This window comes from Eriocheir sinensis, unplaced genomic scaffold (genome assembly GCF_024679095.1).
Source record: "Eriocheir sinensis breed Jianghai 21 unplaced genomic scaffold, ASM2467909v1 Scaffold543, whole genome shotgun sequence".
Classification (NCBI taxonomy): Eukaryota; Metazoa; Arthropoda; class Malacostraca; order Decapoda; family Varunidae; genus Eriocheir; species Eriocheir sinensis.
In genome coordinates this window covers 117,652-145,151 of record NW_026111880.1, presented here as the reverse complement: position 1 = coordinate 145,151, position 27,500 = coordinate 117,652, and the positions used below count along the sequence as shown (strand labels likewise).

At 44.0% G+C, this 27,500-nt stretch overlaps 1 protein-coding gene across 1 annotated transcript in view; it reads right to left on the bottom strand.

Annotated features, from left to right (window-relative positions):
- Positions 1 to 13,043: 13,043 nt before the first annotated feature.
- Positions 13,044 to 27,500, bottom strand: part of LOC126993016 (uncharacterized) — a 46,464-nt gene continuing 32,007 nt past the window's right edge. The window contains exons 3-4 of the mRNA XM_050851842.1: positions 14,337 to 15,535; positions 13,044 to 13,047 (exon numbers count right to left, since the gene is read on the bottom strand). Coding sequence (XP_050707799.1) covers positions 13,044 to 13,047; positions 14,337 to 15,535 — 1,203 coding nt within the window. The remainder of the gene's footprint in view (positions 13,048 to 14,336; positions 15,536 to 27,500) is intronic.

Genomic DNA, 27,500 nt, shown 5'->3' with positions numbered 1-27,500 from the left:
GGAGTTTTCCTTCTTCCTTTTCCTCTTCCTATTCCTTCCAGTTCTTACGCTCTTCTTCTTCTTCTTTATCCTATTCCTAATTTTGCTTTTAATCATGTTCTTTTTATCTTCCTTTTCATTTCTTTTTTTATTTTCCTTTAACACTTTTTCTCTCCCACGTCAACCTTCTCAATCTCAGTTCAATCACTTCCTCTTCCTCTTCTACTTCCTTCTACTCCTGACTCGCCTCTTCTTCTTCCTCATTATCCTACTCCAACTTTGCTTTTTATCTCATATCTTTTTTTCCTTCCATCTCAATCTCCTCTTTCTCCTCATCTTTCAATCACTTCCTCTTCCTCTTCTACTTTCTTCCAGACCTCACGCTCTTCCTTCTCATTATCGTACTCCAAATTTTGCTTTGAATCTTTTTTTTCATCCCTTTCATTTTTTTTTATGTTGCCTTTACACATTTTTTTCTCGCACGTCAATCTTCTCAATCTCCTCTTTCTCCTCCTCTTTCAATCACTTCCTTTTCCTCTTCCTCTTCCTCTTCTACTTCCTTCCAGTCGTCACGCTCTTCTGCTTCCCATTATCTTACTCCAAATTTTGCTTCTAATCTTTTTTTTTTTTCCTGCCTACCCTCTCATTCTTAATTTGGCTCATCTTTTCTCCCGCGCGGCCATTCTCCAAACCCTCTTTTAGTTCCTCATTATCTCAATCTAAATTTTGTCATCCATTTTGTTTTCTTTCCTTTCATCTCTTCCTCTTACTCCTCCTCCCCAACCGTGTTTTTACTTATCCTTCCTTTTATTTCGTTTTTTCAGCCTTATTCGTATATTTTTTTATCCTTCTTCTTTTCTGTTTGTATCGTCTGTTTTGTCTTTTTTGTCTTTCCATTTTATTGTTCTTGCCTTTCATCTTCCTCCTTCCTCCTATTTCAATTTTGTATGTTATTTTTGTTTTTACTAGTACTTCCTCGTTTTGCTTTTCTGCGTTTTACATTCTCATAATATTAATCTTCCCAATTTCTACCCATTTAAATACTCTCTTTTGTTTCTCTTCTTTCCCATCCGTGTTTAGTTTCTCCTTTTTATTGTTTTCTTCCAACCTTTTTCTATTTCTTTTTATATCCTCTTACTTTTTCATATATTCTAAGTCTTATTTCGCCTCTTATCCCTTATCCCTACTCTGCCTTGCTTTCATTCTTCCATTGCCTTTCTCTTAACTCTCCTTTTTGTATCCTCACGTTCTTTGAGTTCTAATTCCTTGACATTTTTTCTTCCGCTTCCTTCTTCCGTTTTCTTGTTCATCTTCTTGTTTCGTGTTTGCATATTTTGTTTTCACCTCATCTAATATTTTTTTCCTTTACTTTTCTTCTCCGTTCCTCTACTTTTCCTTCTTTTCTTCCTCTTATTCCTTCAAAACTCTCACTTACTCATACTTATTATTTCCATATTTCTCCTTCTCTTCTTTTTTTCTACTCAAAAACTTTCCTCCGATATTTGGGTTCCCCTTTTATCATTTTCCTCCTATTCTCTTCCTCTTTTGCAGTAGTGGTGGTGATGGACTGGTGGGGGGGCGGCTGTATGGTAGTTCTGGCGGTTGAAGTGCCTGCCATGATGGTATTAATGGTAGTTATCCAAGTGGTGGGTGATTAGTAGTGGTGGTAGCGGTGTTCGTTATAATGTTGTTGGTAGGTATGCCTATTTTGAATTTGAATCTGCGGGTTTGATGTACCATGTTTCACTGACTATTCTTCCAGTGTGTGTGTGTGTGTGTGTGTGTGTGTGTGTGTGTGTGTGTGTGTGTGTGATCGCGTATTCCCGTTCTGTGTCACATTTTTGCACAGCTCTCCTCCGCCCCGCCCTTCTCGTGGCCTGACAGCCAATCACACAGCAGAGCCGCGTGTGGGATTTGGATGGGGCAGTGTCACGAGTTGCGTCCCACAAGGGTCGGTGCTGGGTCCTCTGCCTTTTATTATTTTCATCAATGACTTGGACACAGGAATTAGTAGTGATGTCAGTAAGTTCGCAGATGATACCAAGATCGGTAGAGTAATCCAATCAGACAGGGCCGCTAGGGTTCTCCAGGATGAGCTTGACCGACTATATGATTGGGCGGGGAAGTGGCAGATGGAATTCAATGTCGGGAAGTGTAGCATTTTGAGTGTTGGTAGGAATAACTCCTCACACAATTACTCCTTAAATGACACTCCTCTAAACAGGTCCGGGCGTGAGAGAGACTTAAGCTACGGTCATACTTGCTATTGTTAACGCAAGCCTGGCTTTTGTTTTCGCTGGCTTGCCAGCGATACGCGCGGCAGTCTGGTCACACCACATGCAAAGTCCGCTAGCTAGCTAGCTAGCGGATCATATCATAACAACACTAGCCGCTATGCAGGAAGCACTTCTTGGATTCGCTCTATCCACAATTACTCTTGCCACTTGTTTTGTAGCCAGTGAGGACTTAAAGAAGAAAAGAAAAGTGAAACGAAAGTGGATAAGACCATGGCTGGCAAGTGTGTTCGCTCTTGCTCTTGCTCTTGCTGTACAGGTGACCCGTTAGAAAGTCACCGAGGTCAAATAAGAAATGAATATTATATTTCCATTAAAGAAAAAAAATACATTTGGAAATTTTCTTGTACTGTCGTTTAGCTTTTATATTACGCATTTAAAGTCCCTCCCCAAAAAAGAAATGGAATAATTTTTGATTGCATGTATGCTGAATAAACGATAGTTTCTTATTCCCTTCCATTCGGCTACCGCTGCCGCCAGCAGTACGGCCAGTGAAAACGGTCCGTATCGATAGCTCAAAGCAGCCGATATCATTAGCTCGTGCAGCGCAAATGGCTGGCCGATCAAGCCGTACCGCTGGATCCAGCGATATCAGTAGCTAGTGTGACCGCACCTTTAGGAGTCCTAGTGAGCGCAGACCTCCGTCCTAGGGCTCAATGCATTCAGGCTAAAAATCGGGCCATCAGAGTACTTGGTTTCATCTCAAGGAGCGTAGGCAATAGGAGCGCTGAAGTCATCCTCAAACTTTACTTAGCATTAGTTAGACCTCAGCTCGATTATGCAGTTCAGTTCTGGTCCCCCACTATAGAATGGATATCAAGATGTTAGAATCTGTACAGAGGAGGATGACAAAGATGATTCAGGGGGTGAGAAACTTGCCTTATGAAGACAGGCTGAAGCATTTAAATCTTCACTTTCTAGAAAGGCGAAGGTTGCTAGGAGACTTGATCGAAGTCTACAAATGGATGAAGGGCTTTAATAGAGGGGATGTCAATAAGATTTTTATAGTAAAAGAGCCAAGTAGGACGCGTGGCATTGGTTTTAAGTTAGACAAATTCAGATTCAACAAAGACATAGGCAAGAATTGGTTCACCAATAGAGTGGTGGACGAATGGAACAGGCTTGGGAGCCATGTTGTGGGTGCCAATACCATAGATACATTCAAGAAGAGGTTGGATAAATTCATGGATGGTGAGGTAAGGTGGTGTTGAGTATACAGGAGCTGCCTTGTATAGGCCAACCGGCCTCTTGTAGACTCCTTACGTTCTTATGTTCTTATGTTCTTATGTTCCATTTCCCGTAAAATTCGTCAAGTTCATCTGTCTTTTCAACATAAAAAGGTCGAAGATACATAAGTGTGTACTATGTGGACGTATTTTTTTTTATTATTCTTTCATTTGATTTTGTTCGACTTTGATTAAATCCTGTCAGTGAAGAAATAGAACGGCCAGACTGGTGTGAGAGAGAGAGAGAGAGAGAGAGAGAGAGAGAGAGAGAGAGAGAGAGAGAGAGAGAGAGAGTTTTGTGGGAGCGATTTTCAGGTGGATGGAAACAATTTTGTTAGCAAAATTTTGACATTTTGATCTATTGATGAAGGAGTTATTGGCAAGTCGGAGAACAGATTTGGCACGATTCTTGGCATAAATGTGAAGACCATTATTAGCAAAAGTTCTAAGGCTCCTGCACCTTCTGTGAGCTACCTCAATCGTTGATAGCACGCGAACAAGCGTGACTGAACCAGGGAATTTTTACATGATAAATGAATAACGCGGAATGTGTGGCTCCATCCCGATCTCACCTCCGTCACGCTCTGGGCACGCGTCTCAGACCTGGAAGCTATAATCATTCCGCAGAGAATGAGAGACAAAATAAAACTCAGGTCATCACACTGAGCTGAAGCATACTGGCAAGAGCATTCTAATACCTTTCATTTAAATATAGTTTTAAAACAGGTGGTCGTTGAGACAACTCCTTACATAACGTTTCTTGTTCTGAGGTGCAACACGACCCCACTATCCCTGCCTAAGGTTTTTTGTAAGACAATATTTTCTATTTTTTCATTTGAAATATAAGATAAGAAATGTAAGCACACACATGCGTCCAAACACTCCCCACAGATGCGACACTCTTGAACAATTTGTTCCGTAGAAGTGGCACCGTTCCATGGGATGCGTTCCTCTGCATGGTGATTTTAGTCAGCTGGCGAGCCGTTCCTCTCAGTGTGATTGTGGTGCTTCTTGGCACTCCTCAGTCTCTGTTATCACCAGTCAGCGACAGTTACTGTTCAGCGGGTGTTGAGAAATGCACCCGGAATGTACGTCACCTGTACGTCGCTAAACATTTGAGTTTGATCACGACGCTGTGTACTCGCCCGGTGCTCACAGAAACTCGCCACCACTCGGCTTTGCGCCTCTCTTGGCACGACTTCTGCTGCGGGAGTTGGTGCCTGATGTGTCTGTCCTCGTAGAAATGCCTTGTTTCGTATCTTGGCGGGACGTGGCTGCTGGGGTTGTGCTGGCGGTGCTGTGAGTGGCGGCTGTTGGTGTAGTGTGCAGCATACCAGCCACTGTTTTGCTGGAAGGAGTCGTTGCTCCGCTGTGTTGGCCTCTCGAGGTGCCGAGGTGCGCTACGCAGCGAGTTAGAGGCGGATCTAACGGGCTGCTGGTGAGGCCTCGAGGTAAAGTTGGGAGGCTGAGTGACTTGGAGCGGCGCGGCGTATCTGAAGGTGTCGTGGCCACGGTACACCTCACGTTCCTTAACGGGGGCGCGGAGGTTACCAAGGTTGAAGCGCACATGTCCTGGACAGGTGGACCGTGACATCTTTTCTTTCTTCAGGATACCTTTAGGAGACTTCCCTTCAGTAGTGGTATTCATTTGTGCACAGCGAGCTGCTCCAACTGTTTGCTGGTGTCGTGTGTTGTGTTTCTTTACCGCGTCCTTTGCTGACCCTTTCTGTGGCTTCACTGTTCTTTCCTTTCGCCTTTCCAGCTCAGGACGAATGCTGGAGAGACGGAAGCCATACCTGAAGTAGTCGTAGCCACAGTACAGTTCACGATCCTTGACGAAAGTGTTCAGGTTCTGGAAGTTAAAGCGCACACATTTATGAGCGGTGCTGGCCGTCTTTCCTTTCTTGAGGATCCCTGTGAGATGTTGTGGCTCATTGATTTTGTTGTCTGCATCTATTGCTTCCTCTGTTACTGTTTTCTGAGCCTCTGGCAGTTTGTTTACTGCTTCCTTTGGTGGCTCTTCCTGTGGCTCCACTGCTCTCTCCTTTAGGCTTTCCAGCTCAGGACGAATGCTGGAGAGAGGGAAGCCATACTGGAAGTAGTCGTAGGCACAGTACAGCTCACGATCCTTGACGAAAGTGTTCAGGTTATGGAAGTTAAAGCGCACACATTTATGAGCGGTGCTGGCCGTCTTTCCTTTCTTGAGGATCCCTGTGAGGTGTTGTGGCTCATTGATTTTGTTGGCTGAATCTGTTGCTTCCTCTGTAACTGTTTTCTGAGCCTCTGGCAGTTTGTTTACTGCTTCCTTTGGTGGCTCTTCCTGTGGCTCCACTGCTCTCTCCTTTAGGCTTTTCAGCTCAGGACAAATGCTGGAGAGAGGGAAGCCATATTTGAAGTAGTCGTAGGCACAGTACAGCTCACGAATTTTGACGAAAGTGTTCAGGTTTTGGAAGTTGAACCTGATCATTTTCTTGACCGGTGTTTGAGATGCATCCCGCTGTTTGAAGCTGCTGATAAGGGGCATCTTTTCCGGTGGGCCGGTAACGGCCTTGCTCCTGCTGGAAGGAGCGTCCCCAGCCGTGCCTTGGTGCCCGGAGGGGAGCTCATCGTATACCTCCTTTATTTTCTCTCTCTTGACCATGTGCAGAGTAATTACGAGAGTTTGAACCCTCTTGCCATGGCTCTCCAATTGCGTGCAGTCTTTTTGTGCGACTGTTGCATCATCCACTGGCTTGTGGACCTTCTCTCTCTTCACCAAGTGGATTGTGATGATGAGAGTCTGACGCCTCCTGCCAGTGGCCTCCTTTTCGCCCTTCCCCACCACCCCATCAGCATCCTGCAGGGTGTCGGAGGGGATCTCCTCCTCCACCACTGCGAGAGGCTGAGCAGCCTTCTTCAGGCAGACCAGGGCCTGTTGCCCTGCATCGGCCTGGGCACCCGCGTTTTCGGTTTCCTCGACGATGTCGTCAGGTTCCTCGAGGGGCTGGCGCCTCCGCCTGGCGAAGAGCCAGCCGAAGCACCCGCAGCACCAAGACTTCTTCACTTGTTTTTGCTGAGTCATTTTAATGTAAATGAACAATCTTTAGCAGGAACGTGCAGGTCATCAACGTTGTCCTCTTCTGGGATGGCTTCTCCTCGTCGTGTGCCGCCTTGGCTACACCGACCACTGGCGGGGACGCTCAAAGAAAAGGCTGAGAGTGTAACGCTGGGGCGATGGGACGTAATGCAGGTGACGAAATGTTGCTGGGAGTAGTGCGCCCATCCCACACCCACGCCCTCATGCTCCTCCTGCCACCCACACCAACCCACACAACCCACTCCCTCATCCCTGGCCGAATGATTGCAACAAGTATTACGCCCATGCCAACCCCGCACCCACGCCCTCATGCTCCTAGCTCCTTCTACTCACACCAGCCCTCATTATTCATCCCCTCACCTTCACCTAAACCTGCCGGCGCCGCAACACACATCTCGTCACACCGAGAAGCCGCCGTGAGCTGGGACTGGCCGCTGGAGTAGGTAGGAAGACACCTACCGAACGGGCGCAAGCCACTCCCGGTGAGGTATATATGGGAGGTGAGAAGGGAGCTGAAGCCCTCCAAAGACCCTTCCCATGTCCTCACTAACCGTTTCCCTATTGTCTCACCAACACCGGAGAGTAGTTCAGCATGCTCTCTAAAGACAGATCCTCTCTCTATCCACACCACACTACATTCACATAACATATACACCTTTTTCCAAAATTCAAAATTCAAAATGGCTCAATTAAGCAATGCCTCGGAGTCCCCGCCTGGGGGGGGGACCACAAATTCCCCAGGAGGACTCCCTTCTGGCTGCCGACTTGACAGGTGTCTTGATAACTCCTCGAACCTCTTTCTTCTCAATTTCTGCAACATTCGCGGTCTTCGCTCTAATTTTCATTCTGTGGAACATCATCTCTCCTCCTCTAAACCTCACCTTCTCTTCCTTACCGAAACACAGGTTTCTGAGGCTACTGACAGCAATCTCTACTCTGTTCCCTCCTACTATCTCTATCCTAAATTTCAATCCAAAGCTGGATGTTGCGCCTACGTGCGCAACGACATCACTTGCTCTCGTGCCCACGACCTTGACTCTTCTGAATTTTCCACCATCTGGTTAAGACTTCACTGTCATTCTATTACTAAATACATCTGTGATGTTTATCTCTCACCTAACTCTACCAACTATGTAAAATTCTTTGACTATTTGAATTCTAAAGTGGAGCACATCTTGACCCTCCCTTCGCTGAAATCTCCATCCTAGGAGATTTCAATGTTCACCACCAGCTTTGGCTTTCATCCTCTTTCACTGACCATTCTGGTGAACAAGCCTACAACTTTGCTATCCTCAACGACCTAGAGCAGTTGGTCCAGCACCCTACACGTATTCCTGACCGTCTTGGAGATCGGCCCAACATTCTAGACCTCTTCCTTACCTCAAACCCTTCTGCTTATTCTGTCAAACTGTTCTCTCCGTTGGGCTCCTCCGATCACAATCTTATTTCTGCATCCTGTCCTATCGCTCCTGTACATCCTCTGGACCCACCGAAGAGGCGATGCTTCTGGCATTTTGCTTCAGCTCGGTGGGACGACCTGAGGATGTACTTTTCGATTTCCCGTGGAATGATTATTGCTTCCAGGATAGAGACCCTCTGTGTGTGCTCAGCGCATCACAGAGGTGATTGTCTCTGGAATGGAGGCATACATTCCTCGTTCTTTCTCTACTCCTCACGCTAAAAGCCTTGGTTTAATCACGCTTGTTCTCGTGCTGTCAATGATAGAGAGGTAGCTCACAAAAGATACCAGAGCCTTCAAACTAATGCTAATTATGAACTTTACATTTCTGCCCGAAATCGTGCCAAATCTATTCTCCGACTAACCAAAAATTCTTTCATTAATAGAAAATGTCAAAACCTTGCTTTCTCTAACTCTTCCTGTGACTTCTGGCATCTAGCCAAAACATCTCCTCCAACTTCACTTCTTCATCTTTCCCTCCACTCTCAGTCCTGACGGCAACACTGCCGTCTCATCTATCTCTAAGGCTGAACTCTTCTCTCAAACTTTTCTAAAACTCCACTCTGGACGATTCTGGGCATATTCCTCCCACTCATCCCCTCTGACTCCTTTATGCCTGTTATAAAGATTCTTCAAAATGATGTTTTCTATGCCCTCTCTGGCCTCAATCCTCAGAAGGCTTATGGACCTGATGGAGTGCCTCCTATTGTCCTTAAAAACTGTGCCTCCGTGCTGTCACCCTGCCTGGTCAAACTCTTTCGCCTCTGCCTGTCAACATCTACCTTTCCTTCTTGCTGGAAGTATGCCTTCACACAGCCTGTACCTAAGAAGGGTGACTGCTCCAATCCCTCAAACTACCGTCCTATTGCTTTACTTTCTTGTCTATCTAAAGCTTTTGAATCAATCCTTAACCGTAAGATTCAAAAGCACCTTTCCACTTCTGACCTTCTATCTGATCGCCAGTATGGGTTCCGCAAGGGGCGTTCTACTGGTGATCTCCTAGCCTTCTTAACTGACTCTGGGTCATCCTCTCTTAGCCGTTTCGGTGAAACTTTTGCTATTGCGCTGGACATATCAAAAGCTTTTGATAGGGTCTGGCACAAATCTTTGCTTTCTAAACTACCCTCCTACGGTTTCTATCCTTCTCTCTGTACCTTTATCTCCAGTTTCCTTTCTGACTGTTCTATTTCTGCCGTGGTAGACGGTCACTGTTCTTCCCTAAATCTATTAACAGTGGTGTCCCACAGGGTTCTGTCCTATCTCCCACTCTTTTCTGTTGTTCATTGATGATCTTCTTTCGAAAACGAACTGTCCTATCCATTCCTACGCCGATGATTCCACTCTGCATTATTCAACTTCTTTTAATAGAAGACCCACCCTTCAGGAACTTAACGACTCAAGGCTGGAGGCTGCAGAACGCTTATCCTCAGACCTTACTATTATTTCCGATTGGGGCAAGAAGAACTTGGTGTCCTTCAACGCCTCAAAAACACAGTTTCTCCACCTATCCACTAGACACAATTTTCCAAACAAATATCCCCTATTCCTTGACAACACCCAGCTATCACCTTCCTCAACATTAAACATCATCGGTCTATCCTTAACTCAAAATCTCAACTGGAAACTTCATATCTCATCTCTTACTAAATAAGCTTCCTCGAGGCTGGGCGTTCTGTACCGTCTCCGCCAGTTCTTCTCCACTGAACAGTTGCTGTCCATATACAGGGGCCTTGTCCGCCCTCGTATGAAGTATGCATCTCACGTGTGGGGGAGCTCCACCCACACAGGTCTTCTGGACAGAGTGGTGGCTAAGGCTCTTCGTCTCATCAGCTCTCCTCCTCCTACTGATAGTCTTCTACCTCTTAAATTCCGCCGCGATGTTGCTTCTCTTGCTATCTTCTATCGATATTTCCACGCTGACTGCTCTTCTGAACTTGCTAACTGCAAGCCTCCCCCCCTCCCGCGGCCGAGCTGCACACGACTTTCTACTCATGCTCATCCCTATACTGTCCAAACCCCTTATGAAGGAGTTAACCAGAATACTCACTCTTTCATCCCTCACGCTAGTAAACTCTGCAACAATCTTCCTTCATCTGTATTTCCTCCTGCCTACGACTTAAACTCTTTCAAGAGGAGGGTATCAGGACATCTCTCCTCTCGAAACTGACTTATCTTTCGGCCACCTCTTTGGATTATTTTAGGAGCAGCGTGTAGCGGGCTTTTTTTTATTTCTTTTTACTTTTGTTTGCCCTTGAGCTGTCGCCTTTGCTGTAAAAAAAAAAAAAAAAATCGTGCCCACCTTACCCCATGAACCACTCGGCCGCAAATTCTTGCCACAAGCCCAGCAAGAACTTCGTATTATTAATCTTACAAGAATAATAACATGTCACACAAACATATTTCCTTATATTGATTATTGGCAATGAAGGAGGCGTACAAAATATTTACAGTTACAAATATCTAGCTGCTGCAACAATACGATTTCTCAGGTAGTTTTTTATTCTTCTGAATTTTCACAGATGACGCGTTCAGCGGCGTGAGGCTTTGTTAACTACTGGATCGTCCCGCCTTGCCCTCCAGGAGCCTTGGTGATGGATTTGTCTCTTGTTAGCATTGAACTACAAATACACACACACACACACACACACACACACACACACACACACACACACACACACACACACACACACACACACACACACACACACACACACTAACACCCCCTCTGACTGCGACCTGCGGTCTCTCTCTTCTTTTTTTGTCTAGTCTTCTTTTATTCCGCTCACCCATCTTCTAATTTACTCTTGCTTATGATCATTCTCTCCCAGTTTTAATTCTACGTTTTCATCTTTTTTTTTCCTTTTTCATCTTCCACTCTTTTCTATTCAAGGTTTTTTTTTCAATTTTTACCCTTTTTTCCTCTTTCCTTTTTTTTTCATTTTATTTTATTTTGTTTTTTCTGACTGTCTTTGCAATACATTCTGCTCAAATTAAACTGTTTCCCATTGATTTTCCTTTTTTGATTCTCCTTTTTCCTTCTTCCTTTTCCTCTTCCTATTCCTTCCAGTTCTTACGCTCTTCTTCTTCTTCTTTATCCTATTCCTAATTTTGCTTTTAATCATGTTCTTTTTATCTTCCTTTTCATTTCTTTTTTTATTTTCCCTTAACACTTTTTCTCTCCCACGTCAACCTTCTCAATCTCAGTTCAATCACTTCCTCTTCTTCTCCTACTTCCTTCTACTCCTGACTCGCCTCTTCTTCTTTCTCATTATCCTACTGCAACTTTGCTTTTTATCTCATATCTTTTTTCCTTCCATCTCAATCTCCTCTTTCTCCTCATCTTTCAATCACTTCCTCTTCCTCTTCCTCTTCTACTTCCTTCTACTTTCCTCTCGCACGTCTGCCTTCTCAATCTCCTCTTTCTCCTCCTCTTTCAATCACTTCCTCTTCCTCGTCTACTTTCTTCCAGACCTCACGCTCTTCCTTCTCATTATCGTACTCCAGATTTTGCTTTGAATCTTTTTTTTTCATTCCTTTAAATTTTTTTATGTTGCCTTTACTCATTTTTTTCTCGCACGTTGATCTCCTCAATCTCCTCTTTCTCCTCCTCTTTCAATCACTTCCTCTTCCTCTTCCTCTTCCTCTTCCTCTTCTACTTCCTTTCAGTCGTCACGCTCTTCTGCTACCTCATTATCTTACTTCAAATTTTGCTTCTAATCTTTTTTTTTCCTGCCTTCCCTCTCATTCTTAATTTGGCTCACATCTTTTCTCCCGCGCGGCCAGTCTCCAAGCCCGCTTTACTTCCTCATTATCTCAATCTAAATTTTGTCATCCATTTTGTTTTCTTTCCTTTCATCTCTTCCTCTTACTCCTCCTCCCCAACCGTGTTTTTACTTATCCTTCCTTTTATTTCGTTTTTTCAGCCTTATTCGTATATTTTTTTTATCCTTCTTCTTTTCTGTTTGTATCGTCTGTTTTGTCTTTTTTGTCTTTCCATTTTATTGTTCTTGCCTTTCATCTTCCTCCTTCCTGTCATTTCACTTTTGTATATTATTTTTTTTACTTCTGCTTCCTCGTTTTGCTTTCCTGCGTTTTTACATTCTCATAATATTAATCTTCCCAATCTCTACACATTTAAATACTCTCTTTTGTTTCTCTTCTTTCCCATTCGTGTTTATTTTTTCCTCCTTTTTATTGTTTTCTTCCAACTTTTTCTATTTCTTTTCATATCCTCTTACTTTTTCATATATTCTAAGTCTTATTTCGCCTCTTATCCCTTATCCCTACTCTGCCTTGCTTTAATTCTTCCATCGCCTTCCTCGTAACTTCCTTTTTGTATCCTCTACGTTCTTTGAGTTATAATTCCTTGACATTTTTTCTTCCATTTCCTTCTTCCGTTTTCTTGTTCATCTTTTTGTTTCCTTTTTGCAAGTCTTGTTTTTACTTCATCTAATATATTTTCCTTTCTTTTTTTTTCTTCGTCCTTCTGCTCATACATATTATTTCCATATTACTCCTTCTCCTCCTTTTTCCTGCCCACAAACTTTTCCTTCGATTTTGCATTCCGCTTTCATCATTTTCCTCCTATTCTCTTCCTTTTCTTCTGCATTGGTGATGCCGGGAAGAAGGGGGGAGGGGGGCGGATATGGTAGTCCTGGTGGTTGAAGTGCCTGCCATGATTGTGTTAATGGTCGTTATTCAAGTGGTGGGTGATTAGTAGTGGTGGTAGCGGCAGTGTTCCTGATAGTGTTATTAGTTGGAATGCTTATTTTGAGTTTAGGTCTACGGGTTTGTTATACCATGTTTCAGTTACTATTCTTCCATTGTGTGTGTTTGTGTGTGTGTGTGTGTGTGTGTGTGTGTGTGTGTTGTCTGATCGCGTCTTCCTTTTAGTGTCACATTTTTGCACAGCTCTCCTCCGCCCTGCCCTTCTCGTGGCCTGACAGCCAATCACACAGCAGAGCCGCGTGTGGGATGCCAGGTTCCACTTCTCGTAAAATTCGTCAATCTTATCTGTGTTTTACATGCATAAAAAGGTCGAAGATACATAAGTGTGTACCATGTGGACGTATTTTTTTTATTATTTTTTCATTTGATTTTGTTCGACTTTGATTAAATCCAGTCAGTGAAGAATTAGAACGGCCAGACTGGTGTGAGAGAGAGAGAGAGAGAGAGAGAGAGAGAGAGAGAGAGAGAGAGAGAGAGAGAGAGAGAGAGAGAGAGAGAGAGAGAGAGAGAGAGAGAGAGAGAGAGAGAGAGAGAGAGAGAGAGAGAGAGAGAGAGAGAGAGAGAGAGAGAGAGAGAGAGAGAGAGAGAGAAGAGAGAGAGAGAGAGAAAGAGAGTTTTGTGGGAGCTATTTTCAGGTAAATGGAAACAATTTTGTTAGCAAAATTTCAATATTTTGATTTTGATTTATTGATGAAGGAGTTATTGGCAAGTCGGAGAACAGATTTGGCACGATTCTTGGCATAAATGTGAAGACCATTTTTAGCAAAAGTTCTAAGGCTCCTGCACCTTCTGTGAGCTGCCTCAATCGTTGATAGCACGCGAACAAGCGTGACTGAACCAGGGAGTTTTGCCATGATAAATGAATAACGCGGAATGTGTGGCTCCATCCCGATCTCACCTCCGTCACGCTCTGGGCACGCGTCTCAGACCTGGAAGCTATAATCATTCCGCAGAGAATGAGAGACAAAATAAAACTCAGGTCATCACACTGAGCTGAAGCATACTGGCAAGAGCATTCTAATACCTTTCATTTAAATATAGTTTTAAAACAGTTGGTCGTTCAGACAACTCCTTACATAACGTTTCTTGTTCTGAGGTGCAACACGACCCCACTATCCCTACCTAAGGTTTTTGTAAGACAATATTTTCTATTTTTTCATTTGAAATATAAGATAAGAAATGTTACCACACACATGCGTCCAAACACTCCCCACAGATGCGACACTCTTGAACAATTTGTTCCGTAGAAGTGGCACCGTTCCATGGGATGCGTTCCTCTGCATGGTGATTTTAGTCAGCTGGCGAGCCGTTCCTCTCAGTGTGATTGTGGTGCTTCTTGGCACTCCTCAGTCTCTGTTATCACCAGTCAGCGACAGGTACTGTTCAGCGGGTGTTGAGAAATGCACCCGGAATGTACGTCACCTGTACGTCGCTGAACATTTGAGTTTGATCACGACGCTGTGTACTCGCCCGGTGCTCACAGAAACTCGCCACCACTCGGCTTTGCGCCTCTCTTGGCACGACCTCTGCTGCGGGAGTTGGTGCCCCGATGTGTCTGTCCATCGTAGAAATGCCTTGTTTCGTATCTTGGCGAGACGTGGCTGCTGGGGTTGTGCTGGCGGTGCTGTGAGTGGCGTCTGTTGGTGTAGTTGTGTGCAGCATACCAGCCACTGTTTTGCTGGAAGGATTCGTTGCTCCGCTGTGTCGGCCTCTCGAGGTGCCGAGGTGCGTCACGCAGCGAGTTAGAGGCGGATCTAACGGGCTGCTGGTGAGGCCTCGAGGTAAAGTTGGGAGGCTGAGTGACTTGGAGCGGCGCGGCGTATCTGAAGGTGTCGTGGCCACGGTACACCTCACGTTCCTTAACGGGGGCGCGGAGGTTACCAAGGTTGAAGCGCACATGTCCTGGACAGGTGGACCGTGGCATCTTTTCTTTCTTCAGGATACCTTTAGGAGACTTCCCTTCAGTAGTGGTATTCATTTGTGCACAGCGAGCTGCTCCAACTGTTTGCTGGTGTCGTGTGTTGTGTTTCTTTACCGCGTCCTTTGCTGACCCTTTCTGTGGCTTCACTGTTCTTTCCTTTCGCCTTTCCAGCTCAGGACGAATGCTGGAGAGAGGGAAGCCATACCTGAAGTAGTCGTAGCCACAGTACAGTTCACGATCCTTGACGAAAGTGTTCAGGTTCTGGAAGTTAAAGCGCACACATTTATGAGCGGTGCTGGCCGTCTTTCCTTTCTTGAGGATCCCTGTGAGATGTTGTGGCTCATTGATTTTGTTTGCTGAATCTGTTGCTTCCTCTGTTACTGTTTTCTGAGCCTCTGGCAGTTTGTTTACTGCTTCCTTTGGTGGCTCTTCCTGTGGCTCCACTGCTCTCTCCTTTAAGCTTTTCAGCTCAGGACGAATGCTGGAGTGAGGGAAGCCATATTTGAAGTAGTCGTAGGCACAGTACAGCTCACGAATTTTGACGAAAGTGTTCAGGTTTTGGAAGTTGAACCTGATCATTTTCTTGACCGGTGTTTGAGATGCATCCCGCTGTTTGAAGCTGCTGATAAGGGGCATCTTTTCCGGTGGGCCGGTAACGGCCTTGCTCCTGCTGGAAGGAGCGTCCCCAGCCGTGCCTTGGTGCCCGGAGGGGAGCTCATCGTATACCTCCTTTATTTTCTCTCTCTTGACCATGTGCAGAGTAATTACGAGAGTTTGAACCCTCTTGCCATGGTTCTCCAATTGCGTGCAGTCTTTTTGTGCGACTGTTGTATCATCCACTGGCTTGTGGACCTTCTCTCTCTTCACCAAGTGGATTGTGATGATGAGTGTCTGACGCCTCCTGCCAGTGGCCTCCTTTTCGCCCTTCCCCACCACCCCATCAGCATCCAGCAAGGTGTCGGAGGGGATCTCCTCCTCCACCACTGCGAGAGGCTGAGCAGCCTTCTTCAGGCAGACCAGGGCCTGTTGCCCTGCATCGGCCTGGGCACCTGCGTTTTCGGTTTCCTCGACGATGTCGTCAGGTTCTCGAGGGGCTGCGGCGCTTCCGCCTGGCGAAGAGCCAGCCGAAGCACCCGCAGCACCAAGACTTCTTTACTTGTTTTTGCTGAGTCATTTTAATGTAAATGAACAATCTTTAGCAGGAACGTGCAGGTCATCAACGTTGTCCTCTTCTGGGATGGCTTCTCCTCGTCGTGTTCCGCCTTGGCTACACCGACCACTGGCGGGGACGCTCAAAGAAAAGGCTGAGAGTGTAACGCTGGGGCGATGGGACGTAATGCAGGTGACGAAATGTTGCTGGGAGTAGTGCGCCCATCCCACGCCCACGCCCTCATGCTCCTCCTGCCACCCACACCAACCCACACAACCCACTCCCTCTTCCCTGGCCGAATGATTGCTACCAGTATTACGCCCATGCCAACCCCGCACCCACGTCCTCATGCCACCCACACCAACCCACACAACCCACTCCCTCATCCCTGGCCGAATGTTTGCAACAAGTATTACGCCCATGCCAATCCCGCACCCACGCCCTCATGCTCCTAGCTCCTTCTACTCACACCAACCCTCATAATACATCCCTCACCTTCACTTAAACCTGCCGGCGCTGCAACACACATCTCATCACACCGAGAAGCCGCCGTGAGCTGGGACTGGCCGCATCGTGCCCACCTTACCCAATAAACCACTCGGCCGAAAATTCTGCCACAAGCCCAGCAAGAACTTCGTATTATTATTCTTTCAAGAATAATAACATGTCTCACAAATATATTTCCTTATATTGATTATTGGCAATGAAGGAGGCGTACAAAATATTTACAGTTACAAATATTTAGCTGCTGCAACAATACGATTTCGGGTAGTTTTTTCTTCTGAATTTTCACAGATGACGCGTTCAGCGGCGTGAGGCTTTGTTAACTACTGGATCGTCCTGCCTTGCCCTCCAGGAGCCTTGGTGATGGATTTGTCTCTTGTTAGCACTGAACTACAAATACACACACACACACACACACACACACACACACACACACACACACACACACACACACACACACTTAACACCACCTCTCTCTCTCTCTCTCTCTCTCTCTCTCTCTCTCTCTTTATGTCAAAAGCTATTTGCAACCCACTGACAAAACACTGGAAACAGTAACGTTGAACATTTGTGCGTGCGAGTAAACATTGCAAAAGTCAATTTAAATATATCTGTCACCTACAGACCTCCTGGCAATCACTGATGACGACCTTGAAATGTACAGCGTCTTAAGGCAGTCACTTAATAACAACGACTCACTGATATTAGGAGACTTTAACCTCCCCCATATCGACTGGCCGACACTGTCAGGTACAGAAGGCGAGTCACATAGAATGATCGAGTTTCTAGAAGAAAATTATCTAAGCCAAATGGCTTCTGAGCCAACTCGACAAAATAATATACTCGACCTTGTTATAACGACCCAAGATAACCTAGTCAGTAGTGTCACGGTAGGAGAACACCTCGGTTCTTATGATCATAAATTAGTGCACGTCGACATCAGAGCTCAGTCATCAGTGACTGAAAATAAAATAAAGGTGCCCAATTTCAAAAGAGCTAACTTCGTAGAAATCCGACAAAAACTAACAAATACAACTATCAGATGACGGCAACGTAGATGAAGCCTGGCTGCCTTAAATCACTCACTCAGCAGAACACATTCGTTCCCTTGTGCGAGAAGCGAATTAACACTAATAAAGCTCACCGTGGTTTAATAGCGATATTAAACAATCAGTCAATGAGAGAAAATTGTTTTACAAGTTAAAGAAAGAACAAAGCACGCCCGAAAACATTAGACTTTATAATGATGCCAGGCGACGAGTAAAAAGACTAGTAGGTCAGGCAAAGCGTAGATATGAAGAAAATATTGCAGCCAACTGTAAAAACATTCCGGAATCTTTCTTCAGTTACATAAACAACAGAAAGGCGATCAAAAGTGGTATTGGACCGTTAACAAACAGCGACGGTGCACTAGTGACTAACAGCCAACACATTGCAAACCTCTTAAACAATTACTTTTCGGTATTTTATACTAACAGTCTTCCTCTCCTACCAACAACACCAGTACTTTTGTAAATCTCGAGCATGCATTGGCTAATTTTGAAATAACAGCCGATGAAGTCCTTGAAGCTTCCATTCACTTAAAACAAATAAAAGTCCTGGACCCGACAAAGTATATCCTATACTGCTTAAAGAAACAAAGAGCGAAATACTCTCCTCACTACCGTATTCAATATGTCCTTGCGACAAGGCATCGTCCTTCGGAATGGAAAAAGGCTAACGTGACACCGATTTTAAGAAAGGAGACAAAAAATACCAGGCAACTACCGACCCATTAGTCTAACTTCAATTGTAGGTAAGCTCGAGAGCATAATTAGAGACAAAATTGTGAGTTACCTCGAAAGCCACTCATTAATTGGGGATTCACAACATGGCTTCCGTAACAAAAGATCCTGCCTGTTAAACCTACTGACCTTTTATAACGATCTCTTCTCAATTTATGACGTAACCAAATCAGTGGACGTAGTCTATCTTGATTTCCAGAAAGCGTTTGATAAAGTCCCACATCATAAATTACTTTATAAATTAAAGCAAATAGGCATTGACGGTCAAGTAAACCAATGGATCGCGAATTGGTTGAGCAACAGACAACAAAGAGTAGTGATTGACGGATTTAACTCAGAGTGGGCGCCGGTCACTAGTGGCGTCCCTCAGGGCTCGGTTCTTGGCCCAGTGTTCTTCATTATTTACATCAACGACGTGGATGTTGGACTCAATAATCGCATTAGTAAATTTGCAGACGACACAAAGATTAGTAACTCGGTTATCACTGACGAAGACAGGCAATGCCTCCAAGAGGATTTGCACAAAATTTCAGCTTAGTCGGATAAATGGGAGATGCCCTTTAACGTAGACAAGTGCCAGGTCCTTCAAGTTGGAACAAAAAATAAGAAGTTCGATTACGAAATACGCGGCGTTAAACTCACAAGCGTTCAATGCGTTAAGGACCTGGGGATTAAAATCGCATCAAACCTCAAAGTCTCACATCAATGCATCGATGCAGCAAATAAAGCGAACAGAATGTTGGGCTTCATTAAAAGAAACTTTTTATTCAAAAATAAAGGTGTAATACTTCCGCTCTACAATAGTTTAGTCAGACCCCACTTGGAATATGCGGTACAGTTTTGGTCTCCCCACCATTCAAAGGACATTGCTAAACTAGAAGGTGTTCAGCGTCGAGCAACAAAAATGATCCCTTCCTTGCGCAACAAATCCTACGAAGAAAAACTTTCCACCCTTAACATGTTCTCTCTTTAGAAACGTCGCCTCCGAGGAAAACTGATCGAATGTTTTAAAATACTTAATGGTTTCACGAATGTAGACAGATCAAAATTGTTTATGATCGATGACACGTTGCGAACGAGGAACAATGGCACAAAACTCAAATGTAGACAAGTAAATTCAGACTGCACCAAATTTTTCTTCACCAACGTTGTAGTGCGAGAATGGAATAAGCTCCCACCATCAGTGGTCCAGTGTAACACGATTGACTCCTTTAAAAACAAGCTCGACCGTCACTTCCTTCAACTTAAATATTAACTAGAGTAGAAAAGCAACGTTCTGGAGCCATCTGATTAATGTAAAATCACTTAGGTTTAAGGACAGACCACCTAGTGTGGACCATGGGGTCTGTGTGGTCTGGGCCCGTATCCTCGACAACTATTAATACTAAACTTGGTATTAACTTTCGACTTTAGTATTAACTTCACTCTCAAAGTGTATCCTCAACAACTATTAGCCTAATACCTACTCTTAACTTTGGTATTAACTTGAGAGTGCTGGCGAGGACTTCTAAACACTTAATAGTAAAGTTAATAGTGAATCCCAGACCCAGACCCATATCAACATGGCCCCCGGACTTCCTCGTCCAGCCCGCCTCCGCAATTTAGAGTTTGATAGGGCGCTTTGGAACTGTATAACGATGGTGAACTTGTCAAGACATACATATTAGACCGTGCAGGAATGGAGTATGTGACTGATTTGGTGAGAAGAGAGCTACAAGATCCAGTTCAAAGGGAGCATTCCCGCACCCCGGGGTTGAAAGTGATTTTGACTTAAAGGTACTTGGCTACAGGAAAAATGCTGCAGTGTTCAAGTGATGAGTTTGGGGTAAGCCAGAGTAGTGTAAGCAGGGTGATTGTGGAAAGTCTGGCCGCCCTCAGTGACCCGTAGGTAGTCGGGAGGCTTATCCAGTCTCCCCTTGATAGGGTGGAGATCCGTGTAAAGCAAGCAGAATTCTACCAACTTTCCGGTGTTGTGGGAGTGATAGACTGTACCCATGTGAAAATAATGGCACCAAAGGAAAACGATGTAGTTTATGTCAACAGAAAAAATAAATAAACACAGCTTGAACATACAATTAGTGTTTGATGCCTTTGTTATTGATTAAAATGTGAAATATTCGAGTTAAGGAAAACAAATCATGGGAAAAAAAACTTTTATTTGTAGCAGAAAGGTACACACATGCAAATGAAAAAGATGACATTAAAATTGCATCAAAATGTCATTTAGAATATGATTTATAATCATTGCTGCCGGTTATTCATATTGAGATAATGGTGGTAAGAAAGCTTGTTAGAGACGTCTGCCAGTGTGAGGGAGGAGGAACGAAAGGTCGAGGTGACCACATCGCGAACATCATGACTTATGAGTGAAGTAAAACGAGGTTACTTGGTTTCTGTATACAAAGTTCCAAGTGGAAAAACAACTTTATTGTGAATTCAGTGTTTACTTTTCTGGAGTATTGTGTTTACTGAGTGAATTGGTGACCAATCTGTTGCTATTTGTGTCTTGCTTGAAGATATTCATCATTGGATTCAAAGCTATGGTATTAATGTGCAATAGTCATCATAACAAAATACGTAGTAATTAATTATATATGTCAACCTATTTATTTTCATGAGATCATGGTATGACCACTGAAAAACATAGCTTTTTATCTTGGCTCCATTACAAATTCAGTATATAATTACTCTATTAGTGGAATCTAGTTTTCAGCATCTTTTATTATTATGCCAATATTCTAAGCACTCAGCTTGCAAACATGCTTAGGTTTATGTTGTCAGCTTGTGTCGGACTTATGTGAACACTTTACCAAGTGACCTAAGATTACTCAATGCTCGCAAAGCTATGGTATTAACGTGCAATGGTCATCATACCAAAATACGTAGTAATTAATTATATATGTCAACCTAATTATTTTCATGAGATCATGGTATGACCGCTGAAAACATAGCTTTTTTTATCTTAGCTCCATTACAAATTCAGTATATAATTATTCATATATTCAATAAAGTAGTGGAATCCAGTTTTCAGCATCTTTTATTATTATGCCAATATTCTAAGCACTCAGCTTGCAAACACGCTTAGGTTTATGTTGTCAGCTTGGGTCGGACTTAGGTGAACACTTTACCAAGTGACCTAAGATTACTCAATGCTACCATAGAGGTACATAACATCTTTGATTGTGAGTGCATCAGAGAGCACTGGAGCAGCATGAGTCTAATTAGGTGCTAATGAATATCCTGCCTGCATCACAGACTACATAAAATGCAAATATGATCAGTGCCTAAAGGTGTTATGAGCTAATGATGGTAAATATATATATATATATATATATATATATATATATATATATATATATATATATATATATATATATATATATATATATATATATATATATATATATATATATAAAAACTGTCTGCCCTAATGTCCCTCCCACTTTTGAAGGCCAAATGACGCCCTGATTGTAACAACGCATCTTGTAACACCCATGACTGGGTGCCGGTGCAAATCTCCTCATTTAACACCGAGAAATTAATCTTGGCTCTAGGGAACTCAGAAAATCCAAGTTAGATAGTGCTCCCTGTGTAGATTGAACCAGTGACCTTCGACATACAAAGCCATGTCTGTCAGTCGAGCCAATAAAGGTAAAGTTGGAGGCATACGCCATAGCAGCGCGTGGCCTCGGTGCTCATCTTCGTCGCATTGGCCCTGAGCCTGTGGTGGGAGGGAGCCCATTACCCCGGGACACAGGGCCAGTGTGACATCCGGGCTACCACAGTTTCCCCAGGTAGTCATTTCTAGTCTTTCCTGAGAGGGATGATGATCAGCTGGGTGAGCTGCACGCCGACTGCCCAGGCCGGGATTCGAACCTGGCCCGCGTAGAAGCCAGGCATGCTGACCACTAGATCACGGAGGCGTATTGGAGCCCAATCTCAAGTGAACCCACTCACAATGGCACACAATTTTTTTTCCGGTAAATTTTGTGCTTTGAATGAATTTGCTAATCAATTCTGTCGAAAAACAGCACAAATTATTTTTCACCCCTTCCACCCTAACCTCCTCAGTAATAATAAAAAAAAGTGACAAAATCATAGCCTTGAGGCAGTAATATTCAGCCCCAGCATCAAAAAATTATACTGCTGCCCTATGAAAGGCATCTCTTAACTCCGATGAAGTAGGTGGTGACTGGTGGAGCAGCTTCATTGTCATCCCTAGCAGTGGCAGGTGTCATTGGGCCAGCAGATGATGAAGCAGTGGCAGGTGTCATTGGGCCAGCAGATGATGAAGCAGTGGCTGGTGTCATTGGGCCAGCAGATGATGAAGCAGTGGCTGGTGTCATAGGGCCAGCAGATGATGAAGCAGTGGCTGGTGTCATTGGGCCAGCAGATGATGAAGCAGTGGCTGGTGTCATTGGGCCAGCAGATGATGAAGCAGTGGCTGGTGTCATAGGGCCAGCAGATGATGAAGCAGTGGCTGGTGTCATAGGGCCAGCAGATTATGAAACAGTGGCTGGTGTCATAGGGCCAGCAGATGATGAAGCAGTGGCTGGTGTCATTGGGCCAGCAGATTATGAAACAGTGGCAGGTGTCATAGGGCCAGCAGTTGAAGCAGTGGCTGTTGCCGGAGCAGCTAATGGTATCTTTTCCACAAGTAATGAGCAATGTGCTGGGATGGTCTCTAGCAATACTGATAAAGTGTGTATCTACAAAGAATATGAATTTAAGGGTAATTAATAAATTGTTTTAATAGGAATATAAAAGAATATAAAGAATATAAAAATGTCATTGTTATGAAGGGGCAGGGGTAAACCAGTGTATGCTGTGAGGCCTTGGTGTGGAAGTTCCCTGCCTGAACTGTGCAGCTAATCCCCCATGCAGTGAGGGCCTTTTTTACTCCCTCAGGGGCTGTGCAGCTGAGAGAGTGATGTACATGAGTGTGAGTGTGTGAGTAAGTGTGTGCCTGTCTTGGCTAAAACCCTTCACTGGGGGAAGACAACCAAGGTATTTAGATAGATTGATAGTCATTGACAGATGAACATTAAAAAAAATTCTGTATCAAATATGCAGTTCACTGCTATGAACTTATTAACTTTAAGCTGAAATAAAGGCATTGTGGCCAGTATAGCTGCATTCTGTGAGCACATAAAAAACTAACTAATATATGTTTTACATTTAAAGACATAACAACTAAAAAAAATTACCAGTCTGCCGCTGCTTATTCTTGCACTTGGCAATGCGAGGCTTTGATTTTTGTTGTACGTTGTACCAACGCCTCTCACAGTCATCCTGCGTACGGGGTCCACTCCCAGGGAAGGCACTGTCAGGGTATAAATGTGAAGCAAGTTTCTTAATCGTTTCACTATGGCATGCTGTTTATTTCCCATAACTTCTCCAATAACATTTAATACATACTGTGATGGAAAGCTAAATCAGTACCGGTATTTTATTTACATACATCATAAGACATTAACTTTTTAGTTGTTATGAACATGGCCAAAAATACTACTTTTCATTACCTACTTTTCTAAAATGCTTTTCTCTAAGTAGGAGGATATTACACAATACAGCTATACAAAAAAAATCAAAGCATTAATCTTAATTCCATTCTTTTGAGTACTTCTAACCTAACATTATATCACCAGAAACTGTTTGACCAATGCTATCAAAATAATATTTTAATCTTACTTTACCATTCTCATCAAATCTACCTATTCCGATATAGTCTTAACATAAAATATTTGTAAAAGTGTTGAGAGCCTGGCATGCCCAACCCACCCATTTCCAAAAAAATCTAAATAAGGAATAAATAAAATAACAGGTAAATATGACTTGACTCTCTTATACTAACCCCCTTTCCACCCTAACAAACTTGGGGACCTACCATGTTAGGTTAGGACGTGTTTGGTAGGACATGTTTAGCAGGAGTTGGTTTAGTTATGTTAGATTGTTGAGGGAGTGGGGGTTGCAGCAGAAATGGTCATGATGATGCTATTCACGTGGAGCAGTAGGAAAAAGTATGTCCTGTTTGGAAACTCTGTGGTTGTGTTTGTATACAAAAATACCCATTTGACGAGGTTAGGTTAGTTTGCAAGTTACTTGAATCATGGATATGTGAATATGTAACAAAAAAATAAAAGCGTTAACCTTAATTTCATTATCTTGAGTACATTCCAATCTAACATTATATCACCATAATCTGTTTGGCCAATGCTATAAATATACTATTTTAATCTTACTTTACCATTCTCACAAAGCCTACCCATTCCCATATAGTCTTGACATAAAGTACTTGTAAAAGTGTCCATAGTCTGGCATGCCTAGCATCCCCCCCCCCCCTATAAAAAAAATAATAAACAAATAAAAATAAATAAAGAATGAAAACAGGGCAAATATGCCATAACTATCTATACCAACCCCCTCTTCCCCCCCAACAAACTTGGCATGTTAAGTTAGGATGTGTTCGGTAGGACGGGGCAGGTTTGGCATGGTTAGGTTTAGCTATGTTAGGTTGTTGAGGGAGAGGGGGTTGTGGCAGAAATGGTCATAATGAAACTATTCAGATACAGAATGAAAAGGTATGTTCTGTTTGGAAGGTCAGTGGTTGTGTTATTATGCAAAAAATACCCAACTGATTAGGTTAGGTTAGTTTGTAAGCTAACTGAAGCATGACTATGTGATTACCAACCTTGTTACAGCTTCTGCCACTTCAGTCCACGCTCTCTTCTTATCCTCAGGGGTGATACTCTTCCCATAACACCCTCTGATTATACGTATTTTTTCTTGAGTTTGATGTAAGAAGACCGTTTCATCTGGCGACCAATTAAACTTACTCCTTTTCTGCGCTGGTTCTCCGGCCCGTAGATCATTGGGGCAGATGACGTGGTTATGGTGCGGTAATTTCAGCAGAGCAAGTCGTGACGCAGGAGGGGAGATAAGGGTATTGACGAGTGACGGAGTAAAAACAGCCTTTGAGGCTGCTTCTATCTGCCACAAAACTCAGTATTTTCTTGTGTTTGCCATTTATTATGTTTCTGTTGTACATTTATACATCTTTTCTTTATTTTTCTTTTGAAATATATACTTAATTCATGTCGGATGTTTACGTTTTGCACGGATGCGTCCTTAGCAACGAGCCCGCCATAAAGAAGAAGAAGAAGAAGATAATAGTAGCCAGGATTTGCTAATACCTACACTCAAAGTTGACGAGGATAGCTTTTACTCTTAATAATTTGAAACTATTAACTTTGATAGTAACTTTAAGAGTAAAAGTTAATAGCTCTCGAGGATACGGGCCCTGATTTTCTATGTAAAAAAAAAATCTATCTATGTAAATCTCTCTCTCTCTCTCCACTCGCGGAAAATTTATGATCCTCCCCAACACGTGAAGTTCCTCGGGTGAACGGGAACATCACAGCCTCGGTAATTAAGAGACACTGGAGGAGATTTATGTACGGGTTAAATGTCAGGTGCAACAGAATGTCTTTTGGGAATTCGCTGTAAACAGACAAGATAAACCAGAATATCTGCATACAGCTCGTTACCTGAAGTCCAGGAACACATTTCTAAATATTTTAGTCACCAATTAAGGGTTGATATTGCATACACAAAAGGCCACTCATGATATAGCTAACAAGAGGACAGTCACCTTGCGTTGGGCGGCCCCTAAAACTAGTTATTTGCCCTCCGCCTTCCCCGTATTCCTGGTTTGCCTTCCTCTGGCCTTGTTGTTATCACTTATTTATGCTAAGGCGAAGGAGATACACTTATGGCAGAGAAGGAAGCATTTGGACGGACTTTGTGTGTGTGTGTGTGTGTGTGTGTGTGTGTGTGTGTGTGTGTGTGTGTGTGTGTGTGTGTGTGTACTCTGAAGATGATCAAGTAGAGCTCAGGGAGAAGCTTGAGCCAGCCACGAATGGCGCAATTATTAATTAAACTCTTGCCCTCTCCACTAACGGGCTTGGGGTGACCATTAGACCCAATCATGAAAGCCTACCGACGCTACAGGCCAAATGAATTAAAAAAAATCACAAATGAGGCTGGGCATGGAAGTGATATACAGGGGCCCCGGATCAGTAAGGGAGGTCGGATGGGTGGACTCAGGGAGGGGAAAGACATATAAAGTATTTCAATCAAAGAGGCATGTATCGTGTGAGTGCGTGTTTGTTTGGGGTCGTGCGGTGCTTGTGTGTGTGTGTGTGTGTGTGTGTGTGTTGGGGGGGGGGGGCCTCAACTCAATGCTGGAAGTAGGGTATTGGCACGCGCTCACAAGTCCTGAACCACACACACACACACACACACACACACACACACACACACAGCTGGTAATTGCTACTAAAGACAATGGGATTCAGGGGGTAAGTCTAAGAAACGGCAAAATTATTCATATAACATCCCGAGCCACAGGCCACAATCCGCGCCTGTTTGGTCTAAGGAGAGATTCACTCTACTGACTGACTCTCGGCTCTGACACCTCAATTGTCGGCCGCTCCGGGCGATGACATGATGCGAAACACGTGTACACACATCATTGAGGGTTTTACGCACGTTAACGCTGCTTAGTGATATTTAGGGCTACATATTCAAGTGACCCGGAAAATGCAGGTACCTTGGGAGGGTCGGGGTGGGCGAGGGCGCTCTGCAGTGGTGCGTGAAAGTGACACATTAAATTTAGGCTGAGTGGATGTAAATGAGTGTCCCCTGCCCACGGTAATTCATCACAGATAGTTGATCTCTCTGCACCTTTTGTGTGTTCAAGCAAGAAAACACTTGTGCGTGTTGCCTAAATTTCAGCCTAATTATCAGTGATGTGTCAGTTGTTCTAGTAAATAACACTCTCTCTCTCTCTCTCTCTCTCTCTCTCTCTCTCAACCCCCCCCACCCCCCACACACATGCATACATACACACACAATGTACTCTGACAGAAGCAGAGCGCGTCCAAACAGGCACGGGGTGAGGCGTGGGAAGGCGCGGCAGCAAAACGTCTTTCCCTTTACTCGTTCCTTCACGCGGGTGGCGAGGGAAGGTCAGCGGGCATCGGTAAGTTACTGATTAGTCTGTGTTGACTCGGGACGGGAACATGTTTCTTACATTTTGAGTACTTCCTGGAGGCTCATGTTGCCTTGTTCCCGCGTTGCTTCGGAAACATGAGCCTCCGGGACACAGTCCTGGTGTGTGTTAACATGTTATTGATCAAGTTATTTAAAAACCATCCCAAAACCATAAAAAAAACCTTGGCGGTGACAGGACTCTTGAAATAGTGCAGCAGAACACCCCGCTCTCCCCTGGCCAGCCCGGCTCTGCCCCTCGCATAGGCGCAGTCATTTTCCGTGCGTGAAGACCTTAAGATAAGAACCATCTCGACACAAAGACAGT